Source organism: Falco biarmicus, chromosome 1 (genome assembly GCF_023638135.1).
Source record: "Falco biarmicus isolate bFalBia1 chromosome 1, bFalBia1.pri, whole genome shotgun sequence".
Lineage (NCBI taxonomy): Eukaryota > Metazoa > Chordata > Aves > Falconiformes > Falconidae > Falco > Falco biarmicus.
The window spans coordinates 631016-653450 of NC_079288.1; the positions used below are offsets into that span (position 1 = coordinate 631016).

At 57.8% G+C, this 22435-nt stretch overlaps 1 protein-coding gene across 16 annotated transcripts in view; it reads right to left on the reverse strand.

The window, feature by feature from the left end:
• RBFOX3 (RNA binding fox-1 homolog 3) overlaps nucleotides 1-22435 on the reverse strand; it is a 188890-nt gene that overhangs the window by 31871 nt on the left and 134584 nt on the right. For 12 of the 16 annotated variants that reach the window (XM_056346970.1, XM_056346961.1, XM_056346953.1 and 9 more), the window contains one exon: nucleotides 7575-7619. The exons of 2 other annotated variants lie outside the window; for them this stretch is intronic. Coding sequence is in view for 2 of the 14 variants with exons in the window: in XM_056347015.1 (XP_056202990.1) it covers nucleotides 3721-3738 (18 nt within the window). In the remaining 12 variants the exon portion in view is untranslated. Of the gene's footprint in view, nucleotides 1-3720; nucleotides 4060-7574; nucleotides 7620-22435 lie in introns of all 16 variants that reach the window. 2 more of the 16 variants (XM_056347015.1, XM_056347006.1) reach the window with 1 other exon arrangement.

Here is a 22435-nt window from a genome sequence, read left to right on the forward strand (position 1 = left end):
TCAGGGTGCAAGGACCTCCAGGAAGCACAGGTGGGATGTTGGGGAGAATGCCCCAGTCTGGCCAAGCTCCTCTGCACCCAGTTAAACCGCCTTTCCATCTTCCCCTGCTCCTTCTCCTCCAGTGGCTCTCGAGGTGTCAGTGCCTGAACTCCCAAAGAAGCCGGAGACTGTACTGAAAATCCCCACTCTGTGGCTTCCCAGCACTCTCACTGCTGCTGTCCCAGACCCTGCCTTTGCCCCAGCTGCCACCTCCCCGCCTGCCACAGCGGCCATGAGGTCACAGATCGCAGGCAGGGGTGGTGACGTCAGCACCCAGGTATGATGTCACCAAGTGAGGAGGGAACTGTGACCAACACACAGCAAGTATCTGAGAGCTGTAGCAGCCAGGAGGGGAGCAGAAATGCAGAGAAAGCACATGAAAGTTTAATGGGATCTAGGAAAAAACAGCACCTCACTGAAACTTTCCTCACCCACTGAGGGGGGGGTGGGAGGGGGTCCTGGGGACACTTCAACCTCTGACCAGAGCTGCCAGCACCATGCAGAGCAGGAGAGCGGCTGGGCCAGCACCCAGGGACATACTGCTGCCCCTTGTGCCATCCCTCCACTGCCCTTCAGCCCATGCAGGCAGTGCCTCAGGACCCTTGGTGCTCGCCACTGAGCGGAGCCCAGGTTGCAGCTATCCTGCAAGACGTGTGAGGAGGGAGGCCAGTGCCCCTGTCATGCGGCACAAGCAAACAGTGCACAGGCACCTACCAGTGTCCCATCACATCTGAGCTCTGAGCCCACTGAGGGACACGCAGCGGCTCCCACAGGGACAGGGTTTACACCCGTGTTTGAGCAGGACAAGCAGGAGCTTGTCACCACAGCGGTGAGAGAGCCTGGCTTCTCGCCTTCAGTCAGCATGGCCCTTCCTAAAGCCCTTTCACTTGACAAAATATTTACATGAAATAGCAATTAGGCTCCCTAGATTTAATGAGAATTAACATGCAGGCAGAAGAACTGTGGCGGAACAGATGCTGCTGAGCACCTCAAGCTCATGGGCTGCGTGGACAGTGCCAGCAGAGCTGCAGCAGGTAAAACAACTGCGCTGAACTCGGCAGGGTGTGCCACACCAGCACTGCCAGGGCCAGAGCCATGGCCACCACAGGGCCCAGTGTGGGGTGGAGGATGATGCAGGAATGATGGAGGGTTATGCAAAGAACAAGCAACTGCAGATGTGGGGACCTGAAACGCTGCATTCCCAGAGTCCCATGCTTCCCTGAGATCAGACCCACTGCCTGACAAGGGGTTCCCAAGAAAACGCATCCCCTGAGCTGGTCCAAAGCCGCACGTTGGCCTTGCAGACTGCAGCTGGGGACTTTGGCAGCAGCCCATGGGACACCAGTGCAAGGGGCAGGATGGGACAGTTGAGGCTGCCCAGAGGGTTAGAGCATCTCCAAGCATGGGTGACAGCAGGGGCATGTGGGGCACTGCTGGTTCTGGGCACGGGGAAGCCTGTCCTGAAATGCCACCAGGAGGGGCAGACAGGTGATGTGGGCAGTGGGAGAGCACCAGGCAGGAGGTGGTCTGGAAGCAGACACTCAGTCCTCATTATAAGGCTTTTTAAATGCACAGACAGGATATTAGCGTTTAAACAGGCTGTAGGACTCCAGGGCAAACTTTAAAAATCATAATATTTATAGAACCGTCTTTCCACTCGCCCCACATGCTCTTTATTTCGCTGGCAATTACTGCTAATTTGAAGACATTTTGCTTTGGCATCTCAGCCTGTTGCAGTGTCGATTACCAAGCCACCCGCTGCCGCCTGCCACCGCAGCGCTCCCCGCAGTGCTCCTGACGGCGGCCACGCTCCCGCCGCACAGGCAAAGCAAACCCCTCTGCTTCCTCCCATGCTTGCAAGGGAAAGATGTCCATGATGCCAAGAAATGACGTTCAGCCGCTCCACTGGGAGCAGAGCCCTCGCCCAGCCTCTCTCCCAGCGGGAATGCCACTGTGCCCCGCATGATGTTGAGACCCAGCCATCCTGGGCTTGCTGGCCACATGCACCACGCAGAATAGGGAAGGGGGACCCTTGAGCACTGTCCCAGACAGAAAACACATTGCAGGGAGCTGTGCTTGAAGCTCCCATGGGGACAGGCACCTCAGTGCTGCTGCCCCACGCTTTGCACCACCTGGAACTCTGTAAAGTCATGTGGCACCTATGAAGCTGCAAGTGGAAACTCTAGAGCAGTTTGCTTTCACAGCCGTGGTGGCTCATTAAGTCCCTAGGCAGAATTAATGCCCTAGCAGAAGGCAGCTCTGCAAGCCCCAATGGGCTCCTGACCGGCAGGAATCAGTGGCTGCACCGAGATCTCTCATGACAAAGCACCTTATGCCTGAAAGCTGCTTCCCTGAGAAACAATGAATTTGCATTACCTTCCTCCTCCCCATAATCTCCTTCCCCCAAACGCCCCTTCACCCAGCTCTGCTCTGCTCCCTGCTCCGAAATCCAGGGGCATGCAGCTCCCCAGAGCATGTAACCCCCAAGGGCTGCCACAGCCCACCAGCCCCCTGCCAGCTCGGCCAGCGCTCGGGGAGTGGGAGCATGAAAGGGGCTGGGAAGCCACGGGAAGCCCCTTGGGATGGTGCAGAGCCCAACACTCAGCCCAGCTCCTGCACCTTAGGGGAGGATATGAAGCCCCTGGGAGGCTGCGGGCCTCTGTCCCCTTCCCCTCTGCTCACTGTCACAGCCCCACCAGGAGAGGAGCTCACATCCATGTTCAGCATCCCATCCCTGAGCGAAGTGCCTGGGCAGACCCCATCACATTCCCCTCCTCCCCGTCCCTGCTCCAAGCCCTTGAGATGGCCATGGGTGGTCTCAGCTGGTCCCCCACCAGCCGTCAACCCTGCATGGCTTGACAGCTCAACTAGAGCAGGGAGAGCCAGAGCTCCAGCAGAGCCCAGCCCTCCCACCCATGCCCCTCACCTCCATGGGGCACAACCAGACAGAACCTGGCGGCTCCGTGGGCTCCAAACTGTCCGAACAGGGACTGCGCTGCTGCGGAGGGGCCTCAGAGTCCCCAGAGGGCTCTCAGCAGCCTCAGCCACCAACCTCAAGCTTGGGATATAAGTGTGGGGGCTGCCCCATGAATGACTTTCCAAATCTTGGGTGGGCACCTGTGGGAGACAGCAGATCCCCAGGCCATAGAGGCTGGCTGATGCTCTGGCTCTGCACAGACCCATCACCTGGACACCCTGCTGCTACCACATCCCCTCCAGCATAGACCCCCAGGGCAGGCTCCAGAGCCCCTGCCCACCAACCCAGCACAGCCAAGGGGGGACAGTCAGGGAAGTGTTTCTGAGCAGCCTCTGGTCACCCTGGGCAGGTGAGGGGGCTGCTGCCTGTGGCCAGCACTGTGGGGAGCCCAGAGGGAGCAGACGGGAGGCAGGACTGGGGTTTGGGGTGCCCTCAGGCAGTGATGAGGCTGCAGTGCCCAGGCAGGGACCCCTGCCTGCCTCTGCTGCTTGCCTCTTCCTCCCCAACGCCAGGCCTTCCTCCAGCATCACAGCCTGTCCCCTGCCTGTAAGCTGTAGGCAGCGAGTGCCTTGCTGGAGGAGGAGGAAAGCTCTCTGTGGCCAGCGGCTCAGCTGGGAAAGGACAACAGCAAGAAACGACCCCGACCCTGAGCAAAACCCTGGCAGAGAGGGCGGGGAAATCCCACCCTTGGTGGTAGTACCTACCCAAATATACATCATCATGTTGGCAGCAGGGTGCCGAGGAGCTCCGTAGGATTGGTGGGAGGGTGGTGGGCTGCTCGCTGAAGCCGGCTGTGCTGAGTGCCGCTCCTCCTCCGTGGGCTCTCTCCCCTTGGGTGCTCGCTGTCTGGCTCCAGCGCCAAGGGCTGGCGTGGGCAGATGCCCTGTGTGCTCGCCTCCCTCCCCAGCGCAGCGTGGGTGCTCGCCGCGGGCCACGCTTCAGAGCCAGCTGCCCGCGTCCGACATGCTGCTGCTGGGCGGGCTGGAGAGCAGGGACCAGAGGACTGATGTGGGGACAGCCCTGGGCATGCAGCGGGGCAGGGGCTTACTCGTCCCAAGGAAAAAAAAAACCAAAACCAAAAACGGTGAGGGAGGGATAAAAATTAAATCCTCTCTGGCGTTTTTAAGAGCAAAGGAAAGGGTAAGCGCATGAGGGGAAGCCACCTGGAGTGCCTGGGCGGGGGCTGGGGCCAGGCGGCCAGGCTGGGTGTTGGGGGGCAGTGGCAGTGGCAGCGTGTGCGCTCGGCACAGCGTGGGCTCCCGCGCTGACACTCGGAGGAGCTGATGTCCTGCCTCAGCATTTTTCAGGCTACCCTGTCAATAAGGGAATCCGCTGCTCTCGCGGTTAACCTGCGAGGTGCCAGCCGGTTTGCACGGCCATCTGCTGCCCATCTCTACTCCTGGCCGGTAGGGATGTTCGCCCGTGGTCCAGCAGGTCCTGCTGGGACGGGCTGTCTTGGGGACCCCAGCATTGCCTACTTTGCAGGATGCAGCTAAGCTGTGGCCTGAGGTGGGGCAGAGCCAGCAGTGCCCAGTCCCCACATGCGGGAGCAACGAGGGTGGTCCCTGCACAAGCCGGCTGCCCTGCAGCCCAGGATGTGGCTGCCGCAGTCTGCATGAGAAGGGCACCCAGAAGTTCCTACCAACACTGGGGCAGCAGCCGTCCCTCCATCCCCAGCATCACACCCCAGTAGACCCCTGGAACAGAAGCTAGGTGGAGACCCCGTCCCTCAGGGGAGAGTCGCTGCAGGGTGGGCCGTAGGGACAAGCCCTGCTCTGGCTTTGCCTGCAGTGGGGCTCCAGGGGCAGGACGGACCTTCCCACAGGGCGCGAGCTCCCAGCCGCCTGCGGCACAGGCTGCAGGCATGGCTCAGCAGCAGGGCAGCACCGCTTGTCAGGCAATAAATCTCCGGTCCTTCTGGGGCACCACTCGGCAGAGGAGAGTGAGGGGATTGTGTGCACTGAACCAGACGCGGGAGCAAGGGAATAAATAAGAATAAGGGAAGGTGCAGGAGCGAGAGGGGTGGCAGATCGGTCTCTGGGGCCCAGCTGGCTCTGACATCTCCAGCCCCATAATCATATTCAAAGCAGAGCCAGGCTGAGGCATTTCTCCTCCAGCACAGCAATAAAAGAAAGCAACACTCTCAATAATTCAGCACCAGCAGAGGGTGATAAAGCAGAGGAGCCACCACTGCAGGCAGCTGGGGCGGGAAGCTTCCCACTCCCTCTTATATCTTGGTGATCAAAACCATCTCCTCTTTCTCTGTGCCCTGCCAATGCAGCCGTGGCCATGGCCTGGGGCCCCACAGCCTGCTGGATGCCCATGCTGTTGCATGGCATGTGCTCTTGGTATGTGTCGGCTGCATGGAGACCTGGGGCAGAGGGGCCCAACGCAGCAGAATAAACCCCCTCCACCAACATGCAAGCCAAAAGCTGGAGGGGTCCTGGGCATGGAGGCAGCACCATCCTGGAGCCAGGGCAGCACGGGCAGTGGGAGTGCTTCCTGAGCTCAGCTCCCTGGCTCAGCTCTCTTCCCAATGCTGTTTCACCTTCTCTCACTTCAGCATCCCCAGTCCCACATCCACACACTCCTCACCCTAAGGCACCTTTGCAAACAGCAGCCCATCACCCCGCAGCCATGTCCCAGCTCTCCCATCCAAACTGGATGCCAGGGCTGCTTTGGCTGCAGGACATCAACCCCACTGTCACCTCCCCTTGCTGCAAGGGCACATCTCTCCAGACACAACTGTCCAGCCACAGCTTGGAGTGCTGCAGGCCTCTGCAGCCCACTGCAGCCCCAGGGACTGACCTGAGTGCCACCTATCCCCCATACGCAGCTGGACACCGGGAGGGAGCAAAGCCTTCACTTTGGCACAGGGAGCAAGTTGCAAAGACATCAGTACAGACATGAATAAATGCCATAGATGCGGTGCTTAGGGACATGGTTTAGTGATGGACTTGGCAGCACTGGGTTAATGGTTGGACTTGATGATCTTAAAGGTCTTTTCCAACCTAGATGATTCTATGAATGTCAGAGGTGGAGGCAAGCCCTGGGCCCACAGAGAGCTCCCTACCCATCCTGTTGCCCAGCCCAACAATCACCTGTGCCTGCCTGCTCTAGCTGTGCTGCACCAGGGCTGCCGCGTTTTGCCGAACAGCCCAGCACAGAGCCAGCCAAAACTCAGACTCTCACCCCCACACAGCAGACCCAGCACCCTGCGCCCCAGCCCCACAGCCCACGCCACTGCTGCTGACCAGTACATTCCCTCCCCAGGCTCACAGCTGTGGCCCAGCCTGGGTCACGTTACCTGCAAACCCAGCTCCCACCCCAGCCTTCCCACTCCTCACAGCTCCTTTTCCACATTTCTCATGCCATCTCAGGACCCTTCCGGACCACGGCCCCCTCCCAGTAGGTCACTTTCATCCTTGTCCTGCCGACGACAAGAGACAAGAGCAATTCCCCGCCCCGCCCCCCCCCCAAACACCTCTTTCCTCCGTCACTTTTGCATGGCGACAGATCCCCAGTGCCCATCACCACTGCCTCAGCCACCACCCTGCCTTGGTCCCACTGCTGCATGGACACCTCTACACCAAAGCTGGGGCACAGAGGGATGGATGCATCAGCATCCTTATCCCCAGACCCTTGTCTTACCTTTCCTCCTCTACTTTGCTGGCTTAGACCGGGGGGAGCACAGATGTGTGCTGTACCCAGCAGGATGGACCTTTGGGGGGCACTTTGGGCTCCCCACCCTGTGATGGGATCAGTCTACGGCCATGAAGCCCAGCAACACGAGGTTATGATGGGAAGGAGCCATCCTCATTGCCCAGTGAGCACCGGGCTGGCAGGCGGCACCCAGCCTGGTCCCCCCTTTCACATGTACGAGCCATCACCTGCCCAAGCTGGGTCTCAGCCCAGGAGACATCATGAGCTGGTGTGACATGTCACAGCATGGGCTGCAGGACAAACATCCCCTGCAGTGGACAACTGCCAGGCCAGGGCCAGGACCTGGGGCTGGAGGTACCACCCTGGTAAGGGCAGAGTCTCCTTAACGGGCTTCCCCAGGGACTGCTTCCCAGAGCGGCACAGAGCACAGACAGACAGACAGCAAGGTCAGCACACGCAGACAGCTCACAGACACTGCAGCCCTTGGCCCTCCTCAGCCGAGACTCACGCCACTCATGTCACACCTGTGTGGGGGCTCAGCGCCCAGTGGGTGCCAGGGGCTGCTGGTGGAGAGGAGCGGGCAGCCTTCCTCTGGCCCTCCCTGGTGCACAGGTCTGTGCCTGCCCACCTGCCCCTGCCGGACCCCAGAGCCGTGGGCAGAGGGTGCTGCCATGCCCCACCCAGCCCCGTGCAGCTCAGACAGCAGCACCCATCACCTGCCCCTCAACATGCAGGGTTTAGCATGCAGCTGTTAGCGTGGACCCTAGAGAGACCCTGGGTACTGAGAGCAGCAGCTCAGGCTGTGCAGCACGGCCAAGGGGGCCCAGGAGCCGCTGCCCAAGCCGCAGAGCATCTCCTCACCTCTCTGACCCGTCAGAAATAAACGCCTCTGTACCTTTTATTCAGCCCAGCTCCTCCTGCGGTGCTCACGCTGGGCTCTCTAAGAAAAGACAAGAAAGAGGAGGAAGAATTAAAATCAATTATCATCATCACTAACCTGCTTACAGTCAATGCTAGTTGCTCATTGATTGCAAAATATTCAAATACAAGTATGAGCATGAGCATTATCTCCCCGTGTGTGCTGGGAAACCTGCGCTGGGTAAGAGCCGCAGCCAGGCTGGGGGCTCAGCCTGGGGCGGCTGAATCCCAGCACCGAGCAGCAGCAGCACCTGCCTGCACACTGCACGGGGTGATGGGAGCATGACCCCTGCCTCCAGCTCTGCCAGCACACCTCAAACCTCACCCACCTCATACTGATGTGGGCCCCTTCCTCACCTTCCCCAGGACTCGGCAAACTCAGCCCTGGCCCAACACACAGCCCGCAGCTCAGCAGGACACAGCTATCGCAAAGTGCTGGACACACAGCCAGTTCAGTGTGCCCCAAGCCCTCTGCCCACCCCAGCTCACTGCATGCACCCAAGGATGCTCCCCTGTTTCTCCCCTCCCAGCAGTGTCCATGTCTGCCCCTTGCTCTCTGGCACAGTGCCATGCTCCTGCGAGGAGCGAACCCTGCAGCACATGGCTCTGCTGCTGCCATCCCAGCTCCGGGCACTTCTTGGAGAATATCGCCAAATTTCAAAGAAAACTTCCTGAAAGCTGCACTTCAACTAATTGGCTTTTGCAACATTGCCAACGCAAATGTTCATAAATCATGTCAGACCCTCAAAAATAATGAGAACAGCTTATACATCACAAGAGTTTTTTAAAAGAGGAAAAGAGGGCTGTTTCTGTTAACCACTTCTTTGGGGACCTGGAGGTGTTGAGTCCTGCAACATCTCCCCACTGACCCAGGTGGGCAGCAACAGCTCTACTTTTAAACACTGGAGCTGCGATGCTCCTCTGCCCCTCCTCCTCAGAGGACGGCACCTCAAGACAAGGCAGCTCTGGGAGCACAAGCGTGGCTGTAGGGACCCTGTGCCTGGGGCCAGGTGAGCGGCCACTGCTCCAAACCCACGGCTGGATCCCTGCGAGTGTGTGACCCACAGACAGTCTGGAGGCCCAGGCACGCAGCAGTGGCTCAGGAAGAGCAAAGGGTTCCCAGGCACTTCTGTTAGCAAACACTGCTCTTAGCCGCACAGCAGGATAATCAATTATGGTAATTCCTGCCTCAATGAATCAGATTCATGGAGGAGCACAGCTCATTAGGCTGGTGCTGACTTCCATTAGTGCTCTTATGATAAAAACCCTCCAGAAAGCTCTCACCCAGCTAGACATGTTTTCCAGGTTTGGGGGTCTCCCCTCACCGGCGCCTCCATGCCGGGGCAGACTCAGCTGTGAGACACAGGTGCCCTAAAAAAGTTGGTTGGGAACTCCCCAGTCCCCAGCAGCAAGGGGACACCACGACGCAGCCGTGAGCCCGGCAAAGCCTCCTGTCTCGCAGCAACCGCTCCCGAGGTCTTCCTTGCCAGGAAAGCGCTCACCAGGATCCCCGGCTGGGGAAGGCAGGAGACAGCAAAGCAGGAGCAGAGAACTCCAGCATGTGCTACAGTAGGTTTGGGTGTGCTGGAAACCCAGACAGCCTGTTTGGCAATGAATAATTGAAGGGTGCTCACTCTCCTCGGGGAGGTACAGTGATGGGTAAAATCTCATTTCCCAAACACATTTCCCAAGGAAGGCGCCTTCTGAGAAATACCCACGGCAGCTTGGGGCCCTGGCAGTTGGGATGCGCTGCGCTTGCCTGTGCGGGTGGGGAGCTGGCTGAGCCCAGCACTAGCCCAGGCAAAAATCTCAGGTGGTCCCAGGCACCACAGGGACCAGGATGCTCAGCCAAAACCTCCCTGTCCTGCCATATGTACCAAAGTAGAAGAGGAAAACCTCTGGCAGAACACTGATGGGAGGTGGGCTAGGAGCAGCTCTGGGTGATCAGGTGAATGCTCTTACTGGGGGGGATCTTGCCCCTGCTTTTCTGGCAAAGCTCCAGGCTGATGAGCCCCAGCTGGAGCCCTGACCAGAACAGATGAGCCCAAGGCAGGCTAGCTCACAAGCAAAACCCCGCCCAGCTAAAACCACTTGGATCCAAATCAGGGTGTCTGCACAGGGCCCCCTGGAAATGCAACCTGTTTCACCCAGCCCAGCAGCTGCACGGGCCCCCATGGACACGGGCACCCCAACAACTTCCATCCCCACTTTGCAGCCATGGAGCAAACCCTGCAGCAGGCCTGGGCTAGCCACCCCACTCCGCTCTGCTGGGAAACTTCTCAGTAGTTTTTCAAAGTACGTTTTGACCCCCCGTTCTCTCCACCAAAAATCCTAAATTAATTTTGCTTTTAATTAAATTCATTAGCAAAGATTATCTGGCTGAGGAAAAATAATATCCTGCCCCTCCCCCAGCATCCCTCTCTATTTATATCCCCTATATACATAAGCAGCAGCGAATATTTCTTTATGGGCCATTAAAGGTTTAATGTTTAATTTATAACCACGTTCTCTGGCGGGCGGGATGGCCAGGCACAATGTCAACACTTTTAATTAAATGAGAAGGATTTTTTTTTTTAACTGGGAAAGATAAAACGCCCAGTTCCCAGCAGCTCCTGGAGGTGCGTGGCAGGAGCGGGTAGGGGACTAGGGCATGGGGCTCGCTCTCGGGACAGGTTTCACTACCATCTGGCTCTGCCCGGCTGCAGCACCAGGCTGTGCTGCACTGCCAGCCAAAAGCTGCAGGCAGGAGATGCTCAGGCAGCGCCCAGAGGAGCCCCGGCTCTCATGGCTGTCACCCCGACAGCTTTAGGGCTGAGCCCTCCAACCAGCAGCTCTGGTCCAGAAAGCACAGCTACTTCCTGGGGACAGTGACAACACAGGGCGCTGCCCCCTCTTTGGTAACCCTCTTCCAAATACCACAACCAGCCAATTCCTGCCTGCCCAGGGATCTGCTTGCTCTGCCTGGCCGAGCCCAGCCGCAGGCAGGGTGTGCAGGTGGAGCAGGATGCGCTCTGCTCGCTCCTTCCCAGGGATGGGCAGGGTCCTGGCACAGGGCTGACCGTCAGCTCCAGCTGCAGGTCCCTTGTGAGCAGAGGGAGAGTGTCACACCGCAGGGCAAGGGCTGCTGTGGGCATGGGAGATGCTGAGCATCCTGGAGCTCCCTCCGCCAAGGGAGAACCATGTCCTTTGGCAAGAGACAACCAGTGCCCATCAGACCCAGGAAGCTCACTCGCTCAGCACTGCCTAGCATCACCAGTCCTAACTCTAGTCACCAAAACACCATCCTGAGTAACTGCTGTGAACCTTTTAACCAAAATTCTTGCTGCAAACTTCTGCTTGTTCCCTGACGCTTCCTCCTGCCCAATGACTGTGGCTCTTGCAGTATCACCACCACCTCCTCCCTCCCAGCACACTGGACTCCTGAGAAGGATGAAGTGCGTCCAACACATGTCGTCCATGAAACCCGCAGCAGAGCCATGTGGCACCCACTCGCACAGCAGGCACCACCAGCGGAGTCTGGCATTCCCAGCTTATCCCACTGGTATCCCTCCCCCAGTCCCTTGTCCCACTCCACATCAGACGCTGGGGCACAGGAGTGAAGGGGAAACGTGTCCAGCCATACAGCTGGCCCATGCGGGGCTGAGCCCCCTGGGCCATTCCCAGTGCTCTCCCAGCAGCCGCAGCCTCAGCTCCTTGCGGTGGGAGAGTGCAGCCCTTCCTGCCTGGCACACAGAGAGGGGTGGCTCTGAGTAGGCAGGTTCCCATTAATGGAGTATTTTATCTTACAGGAGAGATTAAATCTCTGTACAGAGAAGTGCAAAAGAGCTGAATCAGCAGCTGGCTGGGGGTGGCAGGTTCAGCCATAAGCATTTGGCTCTAGCACAGCACTTCACTGCTTCACCCTCCTGCAGTCATGCTCCGCCGGGCAGCGTCCAGCCCCGAGCACCTGGCACGCATCCCTCTCCCTGCCCCAGCGAGTGCCGGGGCGGCCGGAGGAGCCGCAAGCAGCATGGGTGATGGATGGGACCAGCCCTGACCCCCTCGTACCGCCTGGCAGCCCCACTGCCAGGCTGTCAGGCACCAGGCAAGCCGAGTGCCCCGTGGCACCAGTGGACTGCCTTCTTCCCTCCCTTGTCATCCTTAGCACAGCATGGATGGGTTGGCAGGAGGTGTCCTGTGGTGTGGCTGCTGTGACCACAGGAGTGTGCCAGGGCACCAGGGTCCAGACCTCATCCTGGGCACAGCCCTCAGCAGGCAGCAAAGGTCACCAGCCCACCCCTCCCTGGAGGGCTCTGCTGCCTGTCTACACTGTGACAGGTGCCCCTTGCAAAGCTGTACCCACGTCTGTGCTCCTACAGACATGGCTCTCATGTCCAGCGCAGGTCTGCATTGGCTACGAAGCCAAGAGGCAGAGAGGCCACTTGCTGCTCACACACAGGGCCGCACACACATGCACGCGAGGAACATGCATGCGAGGACTGGCCACCACTGTTGTGAGCCAGGGAACAGAGTGGTGATGGCACTGTGCCGCTCACTAAAAGCATGAGTGTCACTAAATCAATAATTCATTTACTTTAATGAGATAAGTACTTTGAAAACTAATTGCAAACCTGCTCCATTTACTCCAGCCTGTTATAGCCTTTAATGTAAATGGCAGAAACACTGCTGGAGGAAGGGGAAGGGCTTTTGGCGGGAGATAGTGTCTCGTCCTTCCCTCTTCTAAGAAAGAGAAATATCAGGCCTAAACAGGGATGGTGGAAACCAAAGTAACTGGCTGAATCATGGCATGGAAGTGCTGATGGCAGAGTGAGGGGATGCCTCAGCCTGCCCTTCCAGGGCCACCACTGTCCCTCTGCACATGCTGCCACCACAGAGGGGCCCACCAAGAAACCACCCCCAAAGGACTGTCACCAGCACCAGGGAGACGACCAAGAGGAAGAAAATACACCTGGCATGCAGAGGTGCCAAGTTCCAGCAGGGTGCCGAGAGCACACACCACGGCTGGGAGCTGCTCTGCCCAAGGCTCTGATCAGCCTGTGTGTAATTAGCAGAGCTGATGGGCTGCCAGGCAGAGAGAGAAACCACATTTGGAGCACAGACTCGGGTGTGGTGGGAAGCACTTCCCCAGCCTGCTGCCATCGCTGCTGCCCTGGCAGCGCCAGGACTCACAGCTCTGCCTTAGATGAGACCCACCAGTGCCTCCTGGTGCTGCCCCTCCTGGCATTGGGGCAGCAGAGGGGATGGTGCAGCAGACGGGATGGGGCATCAGTCTTCCCCTGAGCAGCAGACCCCCCAGCCAGACCACAAGCTGGCTGCAGCACACACTGCAGGTGGTCACTATAACGATTCACAGCTCGTTATAAAAACCACCGCCATATCGCTGGCACAGCACCCTCCAAGGCCAGCCAGCAGCTGCCAGCTCCTCCTGCCTCAGCAGGAGCTGCCCCTTCCCACCCCTCCAGCACCTGCAGCCAGAGCCCCAACCATGCAGGCAGGGGGGGAGCGGCACAGCCCCTGCGTGCCCGGCATGCTCCAGTGTGGCTGGGGAGCAGAGGTGGGCAGGGGTGTCCTGCCAGGCCTGGGCACTGTTCCTGAAAAGGAGTGAGCGGCTCCCGGCAGTGATGCCGATGTGTTCCTGAACGGCAGCCGGAGCGGAAGCTGGACGCTAAGGGCTCTCTTCTCGCTTGCTGGAGCAAATGGCAGGTCATAAAAAGGAACCGTGACAGAAGAGAAAATGTTCCAGAGTCCACAAGGACCAGTCCAGGGTAAATCCATCTGCTCAGCAATTTAGCTAGAAAATCCTTTCCAATCATCCATGCTGTAGGTCCTTCACCCCCAACGCACGGCTCTGGGCAAAGCGTTTCACACCCTGGCAGCTGCCAGCAGCTCACGCAGGGGCCTCAGCAGTCAGTGATCCCACAGCAGCTCCGGTGGGGACACTTGGTGAGGGGGTCATTGCTGCCCCTTGCAGTGCACCCAGGCCAAGCCCACACTCCAGGGACCCTCTTGCTGGCACTACTGCACCCAGTGGCAAAGGAGGACGTAAAGGGTGTGCCTGTAAGCAGGAGGGACGGTGTCCAGGCAAGCAGCAGGCCAGGACCTTGGGCAGAGGGCAGGCAGGTCTGGACAGAGGGACCAACAGCAGCACCAGTTATGTGGGCTCTTCACAGAGCTGCCGGTTCACTCGGGAGGAGTGCGCTGTCCCTCTTGGGGTCCCAGATCCACTGCATCATTTATGGGATGCAGGAGGACGCCTGGGAAGCCTAAATCCCACCTGGACCTCGGTGACCAGCCCTGTGGCGCCTGGCCCTCGCCCTCTCCTGCAGACAGAGGCAGGGAGGCAGCCCCGCAGCAGCCGGGCCCAGGAGCCACGGCAGAGAAGAGATGGGATAATCCCCACCTGGCAGAGCACTCACTGCTGCCACAGCACAAACAGACCCGGAGTTCTCCCTGCAGGCATCCCTGTGAATCCCACCTCAGCTGCTCCTGTCTCATGGAAAAATCAATGACAAGCATCTCAATTAATCACACCGGGGGCAAATTGATTAGGAGCCTAAATAAGGTCAACATGGTTGTCTGCTTATAGGGTAGGACCCCTTAATCATCATTTTATCTGCAATAGGCTACGGAACCTGCAATCACACCGTCTTTGGGAGCACAGAGTGATTTTTTCACTTATCTCCTGCAATTGCTAGGGCCAGCAGAATAGGAGCCATGGCTCTGCCACAAAGGACCTAAATTCCAGCAGGCAGCAGCTGCCCAGCCACACACAGCTGAGACCTGAACATAAGACCCTGTGGCCCACCAAGCCCAGCTGTCTCCTCTGATTCAGAGGAAGACAAAAGCAATTAAGCACTGCTGCTCTAGGTGCAGTACATTCCCTCCTGACCCCAAAACCAACAGCTTATGCTGGAGATTTGATTAGCCTTGTCATTATCCTAGATTGCACACCTGAAAATATTGTTAGTGGTCACAATGGCATTGAACCTTTGCAGAAATCCAGCCACAGCTCTCCTCTCAGCTGCCCTCAGCATCTGGAAATCCCCCGAGCTGCTTTTCTGCTCCTTGAAGTGCTGTGCTCTTGCCTCTCAGAAAAACCTGCTGTGCCCAGAGCAGAGAGCAGCCTGCTGCTCCGGCGCAAAGGAGCTTTACAGCCTGACTGACCCCTCCATGGCAGCAGGGTATTTTATCTGGTCCCACGTACCTGACAGGTGCTCTGCATGGTGAGCAGTGCCATGGGCTGGGGTTGGGACCCCCCCAGTTGCCCCAGGGAGCTCACTGGGGCAGTGCGGTGGGCACAGCAGTCTGCCAGGTGGCCCCAGAACCCGCAGCATGGGGGGACCAGTTGCCTCCCTGTTGCCAACTATGGCTTGCACCCTGCACAGACTGTGCTCAGCCTGAGCACTGGAGGGGCCGGACCACCCCCAGAGGGGGCTTACGAGGCTCTCCAGACCCCACTACTGGGGCTGCTGGCATGGCTTGACAATGGAGCATGGGACAGAAAGCAACCCGGGGCTAGCAGAGCTTGTCCTCCCTGCAGGTCACCAGTTAGCTGGATATTGCACCCTTAAACCCAGCAGATGATTCCTTCCCACTCTGGTTTTGAGAAAAAAAAGCCCCTCAAGGCAGTGTGGGCACAACTGCGCAGCACAGGCAGGGCCCCCGCAGCAGAGCATCCCTGCAGCATGCTCCTCAGAGGAGCATTCACTCAGCTCATTACGGGCGGATAACACTGTTTGCTTCGCCAATAGACTTTCCAATTGCAAGTGAAATCAATTCAATTGGGTGTTTTACTCAGTGGGGACTCTGCTAACAGCAGCCGATTTCCCTACCCATCTCCCTCGGTGGCTGCTGAGAGCTGCAGTCAATCGCGCCCTGCCAGGGCAAACAGGACTCTTCCCTCTTCCTCCATGGGAAACGCGTGGGGCAGTGGGAGCTCAGAGCCACTCACCAGGATGCCGGGCCTGACGTGAGCTGCACAGCACCCACAGGCAGAGGAATGAGCAGAAGTCGTGCCCAGCAGCATTCCCCTGCTCCAGCTCAGCACTGGCCAGGACCCATCCCCCTCCAGCTGGGGCAGGGTGGGCTCCCCTGCTGCGGGGGGATGCTCTGGGCAAACCATTTCTCTGGTCCCCGTGAGCCACCATGTGCTGCCCATGGACCCTCTGGCACCAGTACACCCCTCACCAAAGCCCCAGCAACATGCCGCTCCCTTTTGTTGTAAATACAGTTATAAATATTATAATTTGGTTTAATAATTAATATATTCAGGTTAAATAAGCATTCCCAGCCCCATAAATAATCATTAATGGAGGGTTCTAATTGTGCTGTTGGGATCCTGCTTCATGACTTATTTAGAGGGCAGATGCTATTCCCATCCTCTGCTCCCCCGTACACCATAAATTAACCTGCGGCTCAACCTCTTCAGTGAGAACCTGATGGGACATGACAAAAGGAGACGGCTCCACTCTGGGGATGACCACCGCCAAGATCACTTGGTGTGGAGCAAGGGAGGGATGTAGCGGCCAGGAGGATGGCCAGGACCGGAGACGCTAGAGGAGCCTGCAGGAACACCAAGCAGCCTGCAGCAGCTGCAGCACCTACGAGCGGGGTCAGACCATGGAAGAGCCGTGCGTATCAGGGCATCCTCAGCTGTGGACCCACGGGCACGGGGCAAGCCCCAGAGCAGAGGTAGGTGACCCACAGGCAAGGGGCAGCCACCTCGCACAGGGTCTCTGCTCAGTCCCCACTGCTCCCAGGCTGCATCAGCACAAGTGCAGGGGCACAAAATGCACCAGGGCAAGTGGGGGACAGGGGAGGCTTTTATCCTAAATACAAGCCTACTGTAAAATTGATTGGAAACAATAGCACCAAAAAATCCAGAGCGCATGGGGAACTGGCCAGGGGCGAGCGTTTTGAAAGCAGAGAACTGAGACACGGAGGACAACTAAAGTGCAGGAAAACCTCCATGTGAGTGTTTTCCCCTTAAGGGATGCATTGATGCATTGCTTTAAAAAAAGGTTTGGGTTTTGCTCTCAGCAGATTAATTTGTGAAATGAAAAACTACAGAAGTAAATGGAAACAGCCCTCTCCACGAGCCTGGACAGCCACCTCGCAGCCACTGGGCTGATTTCGCTGGAAATGCAGGCACCCTCTGCCCTGTGCCCGGGCAGGGATGATCCCTCAAGACGGCGAGGAGGGCACTGGGGGAGCAGCTCTGCGTGCTCAGTTCTAGATGGATATGCTGCCATAACCTGGGAGGAGCGGGGATGCTGGCCCGAGTGAAATCCGGACGCTGTCCTGCTCCCCAGGTGCTTTGGGCTGTTCCTGCTCACCTGCCCTGCTCCCTGCTGCTGTGGTCAGGGATAGTCACACTCAGGGGTCTGTCCCCAGAGGGCATCCCACACCCTCCGGCCACGCGGGTGGTGGCGCAGCCCCCCAAGGTGGGCATGCCGGCAGCACTCCTCCCACCCCCAACAGCAATGCCTCCCCCCAGGCCCCGGGACCAGTGCAGCACGGGCAGTGAGTGTGTTAGCATCGATCCCTCTGGCTGGGATTGAGTTTCCATCGAGTGAGCGGGCTGGGGTAGCGACTGAGCTGGGAGGGAGCCTGGGGTTTCCATTTCATCTCTGCACTAGTTTCTCCTGCTCAATTCAGTGCATTAATCAAAGAGATTGGCCAGGTATTAACACTAATGAAAGCAGCAGCAGCAGGGCTCTCACAGGGTGGGGGAGCCCCCCTGCAGCACCAGGCACCAATGCTGAGGGCAGAGGCAAGGGGGAGCTCAGCCCTGCCGAGGGGCTTCCACCAGACTGGGGAGGGGGCATGGAGGCTGGGACAGCATCTCAGCACAGCATCACTGCTGGCCACATACAAAAGCCTGAGTCCTCCCTGCAAGCAGCTGGCTGCAGACCTCCAGCCTATGGTGAGCACCACCCAGCACAGCCCAAGAGGGCCTCAGGACCCCACAGCAGCATCTCCAGTAGGTCACGCAGACAGCGCACACTGAGCAGTAACACAGATGTCAGACAGACAGGATGCTTGCAGGTGTCAGACTGACATACACACACTTTTTCCAACCCTGCCCCCTGTTTGCTATCAGCAGCAGCTCAGAACCTTACAAAGTTGGCTGGGAGGAGAGTAGGATCCTAGGCAGTGAAGCATGGACATATCCTCAGGAGGCTTCCCAGACCCAGGGAGGGACACAGCAGAGGGGACACATGGGACGCTGGGGTGGCAGCCCCTCTGGAGCAGTTTTTGTGTCTCTAGCACATTTGCTCCAGGCCCCGCTCAGCCCAGCACATTCTTCCCAGCAGAACCAGGGGATCCTCCCCAAGACACGTGTGTGCAGGGTGGCCCCAGCCAGTGCCAGCCCTGGACTCTGGGCTGCAGCACTATGGAAAATTATGTATTTTATCTTTATGTGTCAGGATTTATATAAAAAGGGGATAGTTCAGCTCTAAATGTAATGAGTTGGAAGAACAGCCCTCCAGTGGCTTCCTCTAGCTAGCACGGCATCAATAACATCGATTGCTAAAAATAACTAATAACCCTGGCCTGGCATGGCTGGGGAGCGCTCCCCTGCACAGGGTCCTGAAACCACCCCCATGCACCCCACACACGGCGAGCCTGGGTCTGACTGGTGGCAGCTCCGGCAGGACAAGGGTGAGGATGAGGATGGACACAGCCCCACCAGTGCAGGAGGGTGACTGGTCCAAGCACCGTTGGAGGGACACGGTGAGCAGAGGGGATGGCAGCACACAGGCCCTGGGCTCAGGGCTGGCAGGAGGGAAAAACCAGAAGAGGAGTCGGAGAAGATGCTGCTGGGAAAGGATTAAGGCAGAGGGATGGGGAGGGAGGCAGAAACTTCCCTTTCAGATTCAGAAAACCCCTCCCACATTCACACGCACGAGCTCAGGGTCTCATCAGGGCTGGTCCAGTCCCAGCACTGTCACATCACCCTTATCCTGCCCGAACCACACAGAACAAAGGCACAGGCACTCGCTCTGCAGGAGGTAGCGACTGATGGGACAGGAGGACCGGCATGCTGGTGTCTATCATCGCTCTCTGCACATACAGACCTACCAGACCAGGGCCCCTCCCTGCGTAGAGCCATCGCTCAGGACTGTAAATCCTGGGAAGCCACTACAAGGCATGATCCCTCCAGACTCTGGAAATGGATGAAAGGAGATTTGTAAAGTCCCCATGTCCAATTTCTCCAACCTTTTCTATCATAGCACATTTCCAAAGAGGCACAGGGATGCATCACTGTATCCTCCAGAGGAAATAAGGTGAGAGCTGCCTGTCTGCTGGGATTCCCTAGGATCACCCGGACAGGTAACACCAGCACAGCACTCTCCTCTTTCCATCTTGCTGAGCTTCCCAGAAAGGGAACAAAAACTAAATAGGGAAGGAAACAATAAAACACCAGCCTGCAGTTAGGGAGAGAGAGTTATTTAGTCTGTTGGAAATGAGTCTAACTTAATAGAGAAGAAATAAAGTGTTTTAAAATTAATGACATAAATGTCAGCCCAGATCGCGAGGTTATTAAACTATATGGTTATTTGACTGCCTTCTGCAAAGTTACCTCTCTCGCACATGCCCGAATCAGAGCAAGCCTGAACACTGCTGTGCGTCAGGGTGGCACCACAAAACGCTGCCCCTGCCCAAAAGGCAGCCCCAGCACGTCTCTTGAGCTGCGCCCCCATGGCAGTGCCAGCCCACCCAGCATGAGCCTCCCCCCTGCTCAACTGCTCTGCAAACCATCCACCCAAGGGTGCACAGTGCCAGGCAGCTGCCACGCAGCCACCCACCATCACCAGCTGGTGCTCCCCGGGGCCAGCAGCCACTACCAAGAACACAAAACCACTCCTTGCAGCCTGTCAGGCTCAGGTATGGGCTGCAGGCCACTCCACCCCCCCCGCCCCCCACTCTCTCCAGGCACACATCCCCCTCGGCCCAGCAAGCAATGGGCATTGGGCACAAGCCTGGTCAGTTCCAGTGGCTGAGCAGCAGCACCCAGCCCCTCATGCACTGAAAAAGTCCTTACAAAACCCATCCAGGCACAGAGAAACACACGCTGTTCCTGTAAAAGTAATTTTAAACCCCCAAAGACTCTTGCCCTCACGCTGGCAGGGACTCTGCCAAAAACTGCCATTGAAAACAAATTAGTCTGTGGACCACGGTCCTCTGCAAGTGAGGTTACTGCGGTGAGCAGGTCAGTGCTGCCACAGTGAGCATCACGGCTCACTCACACGGCTCCTGTAACCCTCTGCCTCAGCAAAACCATTTCCCAAAGCCCCATGGGAGCTGGAGCGATGTGCAGGTGCCTGGAGGCTGATGGACTCTGGGAGCATGTGTGGGCACGCATGTGACAGCAGCAGGAGGGAGCACACATGCGTGGACAGGGCAGCGCGTGCAGCACACCAAGAGCACAGTTATTTGTAAATAATCCTTAATTAATGAGATTCTCAGTAATAGATGGCTCAGTGTTATTCCAGGCAGGGACGATGGCAATCTCCATTCTTCCACTTTTCAATTATGTCTTCAGGGAGAGAAGCAGAAACTGGCCAGGGTGAATTAAAGAGACTTCCGTCACGTTTAATATCAATTCATTTTGCAGACTGCTGACGCAGCAGGATTTCACAGCTCGGAATTTATGGTTCTTTTGAGAGGCATGCGCAAAAAAGGGGGGGAAAATACCCTGCCATCAGCACAAAAACACACTCTACTGGGAATGAGCAGGGGTCTTGGGGGACCCCTTGGGGGAGCAGACCTCGGCACAGCTGGGTCCACAGCACCCAGTTCCTCACATTCAGAAGGAGCACACCGAAGCCTCCCAGGAGATTCAGAGCTGCCCCTTGACCAGGGTACCTGTGTCCCACAGCCACCATCTCCCGGGTCCCTGCCCATGCTGCCAGCAGCTCTCGAGCAGAGGCACTGGCAATAACGGAGCCGTTATTACGCAGTGTTATTCAGCCCCAAGGGGGTTTTATGCAAAATGACACACAATATAAATGACTGTTGTAAACAGAGAATTTAATAAAGGGCTGTGGGCGAATTTACAGCCTCCCCAAGGATAATTAAAATTATTTATCTACTTACCTAGCTAGCCGCTGGAGCAGTCTATTAATTATTATCTATTATACACGGCCTGCTTTGCATGCTGCCAGTGCATTGCCTATCACCACCACCCCACATGGATGCACTGCAGCACAGGGAGAGCTGTGGGCAGCGCTGCTGCCGTGCTCTCAGGGTGCTGCTGGGCTGCCTGGCCCCTCGCAAACCCACGGGGAGCATGAGGCATCCGTGCCTCAGGATCCAGTGTTTTTACACCAGCCTGGAGCCAGGGAGACCCTGCCTGGTTTTATAAAGCAACAGCTCTGTGCCACCAGCACAGCCCAGCCACAGCATTAGGAGCAGAATAGCCCCAGGTGTGGTGTGAGACCACACTCTGCCAGCCCGGCTCCAGCATGGCGCAGCCACATGCACCAGGGGACTGGTGGAGGGAGATGCCACCAGCATCCTGAGCTGCGCAGCCCTCGGGGGCTGGGCAGCTTCTGCCGCTCCACTCCCTGCCTACCAAGAGGGGACATGGAGGTGCTCCACAGGGTGCCCAAGCAGCAGCATAGCAGTACATCAGGAGAGACAAATGCACATCCCCCTGAGCCCAGTGCTGGCGGGAGGTGCAGCGGCCGCCCTGCAGCCTGGCGCAGTGCTACCTGCTCCTCTCTATTTATTAGCGTGACAGAGCAATCATCAGTGCAGAGGCACTGGGATCCCCCGGCTCCTCTCTGCACATAAAGAGACCTCAGGGGGCTCCAGTGTGCGGATACTTAACATTGTTTTATTAGCTTAATAAACCCAGCCGATGCTGCCAGAATCTCCAAACCAGCTGCAAGCCCTGCTCACCGCAGCAGTGGGCAGGAGCAGGGAGAGCTGCTGCGGCATGGGCTGTCGGCATGGCTCCAGTAGCCTGGCTGGCATCAAGAGCCCACGCGGGGCTGCCCTCAGCGGGACATGGCCCCAGTAGTGCAGGGGGCTTGGAACAGCTTGTTGGGAGCAGAGGATCCAACTGCTCATTGCCACCATGGGCACTGCGAGCTGTCAGCTCCTGCCAGCGGGCCATTAATCACTGCTGCAATTGCTCTCCCTACCCCGTCCTGCCTGGCTCCCAGCGCTGCCCTTGGCGGCCCCAATGCTGGCGTGCACAGGGCTACAGCGGCAACCAGTGCTGCTGCCAGCACCAGTGCTGCAGGGGGCCCGTGGCCCCTGGAGACACACTGGGACAGGCTGTGTCATCAGGCACTGCACAGCCATCAGGACCTTCCCCCTCAGCTCACCAAGTCCCAGCAGGTCTGACCCCTGGTACAGAGGTGCTGGCTGCTGGCACTGGGCAGTACCTACCCAAGGGGCTGGTGGTAGAGAGGCACACCATCCTCCAGCAGCCACCAAGGCAGCAGGGCTGCACATGCCCGCTGGAGCAGGAGAGCAGCTGCATCATTAGAAACTCAAACCCCTTTAGCAGGCTGTTGGGTTGTTTTAATCTGTTGAAGTGGCTGGCAGTGAAGGGCTCCTCTCCCTCAGCCCTGCAGGTCCCAGCTCACAGCAGCGCCTGCTTTGCTTTGATCCCGTACAGTTACACTTCCAGTCTCACAATCTAATCAAAGCTTCATGATCAAATTCCAGGTCATTACTCAAGGAAAGAGACCCCTTCACGGCCGGCAGCAAGAGCTTCAAACCACTTAAAGCGAGCCTAGTGCTCCTGCCTGCCACACGTGGGTCTCGGCGGGCCCAGGTTTGCAATAAGCAAGATGCAAAAATGTTAGTGGAAGTGCT